This window comes from Coloeus monedula (assembly GCF_965178545.1).
Source record: "Coloeus monedula genome assembly, chromosome: 3".
Taxonomy (NCBI): domain Eukaryota; kingdom Metazoa; phylum Chordata; class Aves; order Passeriformes; family Corvidae; genus Coloeus; species Coloeus monedula.
In genome coordinates this window covers 69,314,988-69,320,987 of record NC_138783.1, presented here as the reverse complement: position 1 = coordinate 69,320,987, position 6,000 = coordinate 69,314,988, and the positions used below count along the sequence as shown (strand labels likewise).

The following is a 6,000-nucleotide window of genomic DNA, read 5'->3' as shown; positions in this document are numbered from 1 at the left end:
GGCCTCTGCCCCCTGCCCCCACACACACACCCTGTAGCGGGAAGGGGGAAGCGAGCGGCCTGCCCCCCGCCCCCTCCCTCCCCCCGTCCCGGCGGTGCACGGTCCTTCCCGGGACTCGGCGGCGGCGGGCGCTGCGCCCGGGGCGGAAGGCGAGCGGCGGGCAGCTGGGGCCTGGAGCCTGGAGCCGCCGCTGGAGGAGGGGAAGAGCGGGGTGTTCCCGCAGCGCGGGTGGATGCGCAGCTTGAAGGGCGGCTCCTGCGGCGGCTCCTGCGGCCTCGCCATGGCCGGGCCCCGACGGTGAAGGCAGCGGGAGCCGCCTGTGTCCGCGCCGCGCCAGGAGGCGGCGCCGCCGCAAGCAGGGGGCGGGCGGGGAGGGGGATGAGCAGCGCCGCAGCCGCCGCCGCCTCTGCGGGAGCCGCCGCCGCCTGCACCGGGGCCGAACGCGGCTACTCCTTCTTCTCCGGCGGCGCCGCTCCGGCCATGGGGCCCGAGGAGGGCTCGGCCGGCGGGCTGGGAGCCCTGCCCGCCCCGCCGCTGGGCTGCCGGAGCCGCTACCAGCTGCTGCTCTCTGGGAAGGCCCTGGCCGACAGATACCGGAGGATTTACACGGCGGCGCTGAGCGACCGTGAGCTGGGGAGCCACCCGGGCAGGTAACGCGCGCCGCGCTCCCTCCCGGGCCAGACGCACAGCCCCCGCCACCCCTCCCATCGCCGGCAGGGAGCGGCCCGGCGCGTGCACCTTCCTCCCTCCCGGCAGCCGCCCTCCTCATCCTCTTCCCCGCCCCCGTGCCGGGCAGCGCCGGTGTCCCTGCTGCCATGTGGCCGCCGCCGCCGCCGCGCCCTGGGGGACGGACGGAGGGAAGGGGCGGTGATGTAACCCGGCGGCTGCCCAGGTGCCGCCCGGGCCCCGCCGCTCGCTTGGCCGGCGATACCGCGCAGATGGCGCTGCCGCCCCCTCTCCCGGGGCCCTCCGGGGGAGTTACCTGTGCCCGCCCCAGTGTGCGGCCCACCTCCCCCGGGGGGATGGAGAGTGCCCATGCTGAGCCCCCCGGCAGACTTCGCTCCGGCCAGGCTTGCTGGAACGGGCTGAACCCCGTGGTATCTCCCGAGCCAGGCTGCGCAGGGCACTCGCGGATCCCGCTGGCGGCGTTAACCGAGATAGAGACCTCGGCGCTTTTTCCATGTGCTGGGGCTGCCTTTAGCTGCCCTGCCTTTTTTTTTCCTCCTCCTCTTTAGGTCATCTTTCCCCTGTGCCATCGCCGTGTAGGAGGCCTCCGTATCTGGAGGGAGGCAGCGCCTTCCCGGGGGAGCCGGGGGATTGTGGGGTGCGGTGTGGCCCCACCTGGTTCCCGAGCACCCCTCCCGCGGCGGATGGTGCCACTCAGGGCTCTCATTCCCGGCCCTGCCAGCCGGCTCTGGGGCCGCAGCAGGGTGCCTGTTGCTCCTCTGGCCGGGAATGCCGCCCTGCCCTGCTCCCGGGCGAGGTGGGGGCTGCGGGCTGTAGCGGTGCGGGCCGTGGGGGACGAGAGGGGAGGCCACCCCTACCCGCAGCCCCCGGCCCTGCAGGCCGTGGCGGGGCGGCCGGTCTCCCTGTGCGGGGGGCTCCCCCGTGGTGCCCGGGCGCTCCCCATTGTTTCCCTCCGGAGGTCGCTGAGAATGTGGATGACACGAAACCGGCACCTTCCTGTGTTCTCAGCTTTTGCTGCTCTTCAGGCTGTGATGTGGGTGGTCGGATCGTATGGAGAGCTTTGAGTCACCGTTGTTTTAAGTTTGCAAACGGTTGTAAAGCACGAGGAGGTTGCTTGCTTGGCTTCTTCAGGTTTTTGTTAGTCGGACTTGACAGCAGGGCTTACCCCCCACCACCCCTCGCCCCAAAAAGCTGTGTCTAGGAGTGAAATTAACAAGAAACATAACTTCCCCGATTTGCTTATGGTAACTGCTGGAAACGCGGACTGATAACATGGGTATTTGACATCTTTTCAACTACCGACTTCTTTTCAGAGTGTATGATAGGGAAACTATAGTTCTTTTCCCCCTGTAGACCTGCAAATGTTTTCTTACTCCACGTATTCCTTAGTCCAGTGCTTATACCTTTTCCATTAAATCTTCTCTTCCTGCTTTTGAGCTTTGTGTCATTTAATCCCAGGATTGCAAGTGCTAAGTGTAAGGATACTACTAAATGCAAGGAAATCAGCTGTGCAATTGCTCCTCGGTGCTCAGATACCTATGTGAATTTTGCCCTAAGGGTCTGTATTTTCTAAAGCTGTAGTTCTGAATTAGTCCCGTCCTCCATGTCTTTTGGTTTCGGGATGATTCAACTGCTATCCCTTATACTTAAAATTGTAGAAAATACTATCTTTAGGTGGGTGTAAGTGTTAATGCTTCTTTTAATTTATGTTTTTGAGGTCAAGTCAAAGAAGACTCTTTGTACAGGGCAAACAGGTTATATTAAGCTTTGGCAAGTAAATGACAGTTAGTTAATACTGGTGAATACAGCCAATGTGTATTTGACTTCTGAGAGGGGAAATATTTAATAATTATCTAGTTTCCTGCTATCGCTACCCCCACTATCTTATGTGGCAGACTGATGGCAGCCAAGATACTGCTTTGATCTCCACCCTTTCTCCATATTGGTGTCAAAATACTGCAATTTGAAAACTTCAGCCACCTGGTAGACTCAAACAGCAATGGTCAAAAAGGCTTTCTTACAAAAATAATAAAAATTCCAAATATTTTTAAAAGAGATGCTTTAAATGTAACTGTGGCTGCATCTAGTTGGTATGGTAGAAAACAGTGCCAGATAAATTAATTGGAGCTTAGGATAATACAGTTTGACAGAAGTCTTAATTTTTATATATATATGGAAAATCTGAAGCCTCTTAATCAGTAAGATTGTCAGTAAGAGTGTGACTAGAAAAATGTCTTGAAGTAGCTGAAAAAAAGCTAAACAAATTGGCTTATCAACAGTAATAAAATTCTTCCTGTGTTCCAAGAAGACTAATGTGAAGAATGATAGTGCAACCTATTTGCAATATGTTGATGTGGAATTTTTACTCCAACTCTGCAAAATTATACTCTGCACTTCATGGGCCGTGACCAATGCCCGTCTCAGTAAGTGTTTCTATTCCAAGCCTAACTTTAATGTTTATGAAGAACTGGCAAGCAGTATGAAAATGCTTGTGTGTAGAGAAGGAAATCAAACATTGTGGAGATTATCTGAAAGTCACAAGATTAGTATCACATTTGCAAGGTGTTTGTGCTGGCTGTCATCTGAAGGGATGAGTATCACGTGTTGAGTAGGATGCAGTAATTGGCTTTGAAACAGAACCAGCAGTGCTCTGCATTTCCTCATGTGATACGGGCTGCAGTGTCATGAACACTGGCCTCCACAGGAGATGGGTCAGTCGGTGTGCTTGCTTCCCCTGCCATGCTGACATAGTACTTATGCAGTGTCTTGCAGTAACAGATTACAGAGTCACTCTGGGTTAAAATTAACTTGGCAAAACTGGTTTGTTGTAATCCAGACTAAATCCCCGATCTGGCTCACCTTGTGATTGCGCTTGTGACAGCGTAAGGTGAAGGGTTGCACAAAGACTTTTGTGTACAGAGAGGTGGGAGCAAAGAAACTTGGTTTTGTCACTCGTGCCAGCCTAATAATTTTATGAAAGGAAACAGAAAAAAGTATCTAATTCTGCAATTTAACATGCAGTTATCTTTGTACAGATAACATTGTTAAGGATCTGGTACAGTACTACCTGCAATAGGAAATGTAGTTGTCCGTTCAAGATTGGTTTGGAAGAAAAATCTACTCTGAGCGTGCCTCAGTTTCTACTCTCTGCTTTGTGGCCACTGAAATATTTGAAAATAACTGCATGATGTCTAGTGTGGCCATTAAAGTCTGTAAAACACTAGTAGGAAGTAAGGGCCTCTTCAGAGGGCAAGTAAAAATCCATGTTAGACTGTTGTCTTGTATACTGGGTTCTGGGTGGACAAAACTGCAAGTATGTACTGGTTTTAGTGCTGTATCAAAGCTCTCTATTTGCAAAGTAAGGTCTTTCTATTTTCACATTTTTGCTGTCTTAAAATACGCTCTTTTTTTCTGTAGTATAATATAACTTAATCCTGACAAAAATCCCTATCCATCTGAATTGCTGCTTTTATTGCTTGTGCATCTTGGGGCGTTGCCCTGGACTGCCAGTCCCTTTACTATTTTCTCACCTATTTATGCACTACCAGAATTACCAGTTAGGCTTAGTCTGTTCTTCGAGACCTTTTGTCAAATATGGATAGCTATATACATTTGTAATGGCTTTAGTGTGTGGCCTGTTTTGTAATGGAAGTGTTCACTGCATAATTTGGACTAACTTGAAATTGTTACATTACAATGGCAATGTACTCTAAAATGACAGTAAGTTCATATTCATGCCAAAATGACCATTACTTTGTTGCTAAAGTTGCCTCTCAACTTAGATCCTTCAAAGAAAAAAAGCTTCTGTTTGTGTTGTGGACTCTAATGTTGTGAAGTGGCATGACTGAGGCCAGGAAAATGTCAGTGATGACTGGAATGTAAGATTTCTTGTATTAACCAGAAATTAGATGTCTGTTTTTTGTAGCTATTTTGGCTGAAGAAGAGCCAGAAAACTTTATTTCATGTTGATAGTTTCTATTGGATGATTACAGCAGATTTTGAAAGTAGGCCATTCGTTCACACTTGTAATTGTAAATTATACATCCTCTGGACATTACATTAGTCTCTAGGCTTTTCAAAACTGATGGAGTCTTCTGTTACACACTTATGCTCAGTAATGCAATGCTTATTTGGATGTTTCAAGTATATATACTTGAAAATTAGTGGAGAAATGCTACTGTCTTGCCAGGTTTTAAAGATTTTGTGAAAACTATTTTAAAGTAAATTTAGGTATATGAGATCTGTGTTAATTTGATTGTTGGTACACCAGAAAGCCTTAATTTTTTCAGATCTAAAGCCTTTACAGAAGCTTTTTTGGTTTGGAACTTGTTGCTCTTTTAATATGGAATAATAATTGCGAAGAGTAAGGAAGCATTTATTTAGTTGAAAAAATAAAGGTTAGGTATATAAAGACTAGCAAAATGATAGTGGTGTTACATGACCTACTACATTTTCCTGCTTATTCCTGTGCAAAGATTTGCTCCATAAGTCCTTTCCAACTGAAATATTCTAGTCTAGTCTAGTTTATGTTCTCTGTTTTTCAGTTCTTAGATTTTCTAAATGTAATTTTACAAAACAAAGTTCAAGTCTTTGTGCAAACTTAAGACTTCATGTAATTGGAAAATAGATGTGCTGTTGAGTCTTAGATTAAGCTGTGCACTAGAAGAGCTGATGTGAGTTGCTGTCTGCTGTATGCTTTTTAGCTGCAGTGTAGCAATGTTTTAATACTGTGTTGCTCTATTGGTTAATGGGGACTAGCAAATGACTAAAATTGTGTATTTTTACTTCTTTATCTTTTATTCTGTTAAGGAAAACAGTTTTATCTAGTAGTTCTTTTAAAAACATCTAGTAGTCTTAGTCTAGCATGGTTGTATTTGTTCAGTGTTAGTGTAGAAAACATAACAGAAGCTGGAAAGACCCCAGTAACGTTATGTTGAGAGGCTTAAGATGTGCAGTTTATTTGTATATGGCTATATTATAATTTATACAAGTAATGTGAAAAATTAAAACACGAATCCTTGGTTTGTGGTGGGTTTTTTGGATGTTGTATTTTTTAGTTTCAACTGAGAGGGCATGCTAGTTAGTTTCGGTTTGTTACACAATCTGCTCTGGCACTGATGGTCTGTTGGTGGCAAGTTTAGGCATTTAAAGTTGGGCTGGAGCAATTTAGTAAGTTACCATGCCTTACTGCTAGCCATGTTATATGTAATAAATGTGTTTCCTGCATACTAAAAAACTTGATGTTGAATTTGTATTTGTGCTGTGTTAACTATCAGCTGTCAGAGTTTAGTTTTGGTTTTCTTCCCATATTAT

General features: G+C 47.8%; 1 protein-coding gene across 12 annotated transcripts in view; it reads left to right on the top strand.

The window, feature by feature from the left end:
- Positions 1-378: 378 nt before the first annotated feature.
- Positions 379-6,000, top strand: part of MYCBP2 (MYC binding protein 2) — a gene marked incomplete at its 5' end in the record, with an annotated part of 179,777 nt that continues 174,155 nt past the window's right edge. For 9 of the 12 annotated variants that reach the window (XM_082277904.1, XM_082277912.1, XM_082277909.1 and 6 more), the window contains one exon: positions 379-650. In XM_082277904.1, coding sequence (XP_082134030.1) covers positions 379-650 — 272 coding nt within the window. The remainder of the gene's footprint in view (positions 651-6,000) is intronic. The other 3 variants (XM_082277914.1, XM_082277908.1, XM_082277916.1) reach the window with 1 other exon arrangement.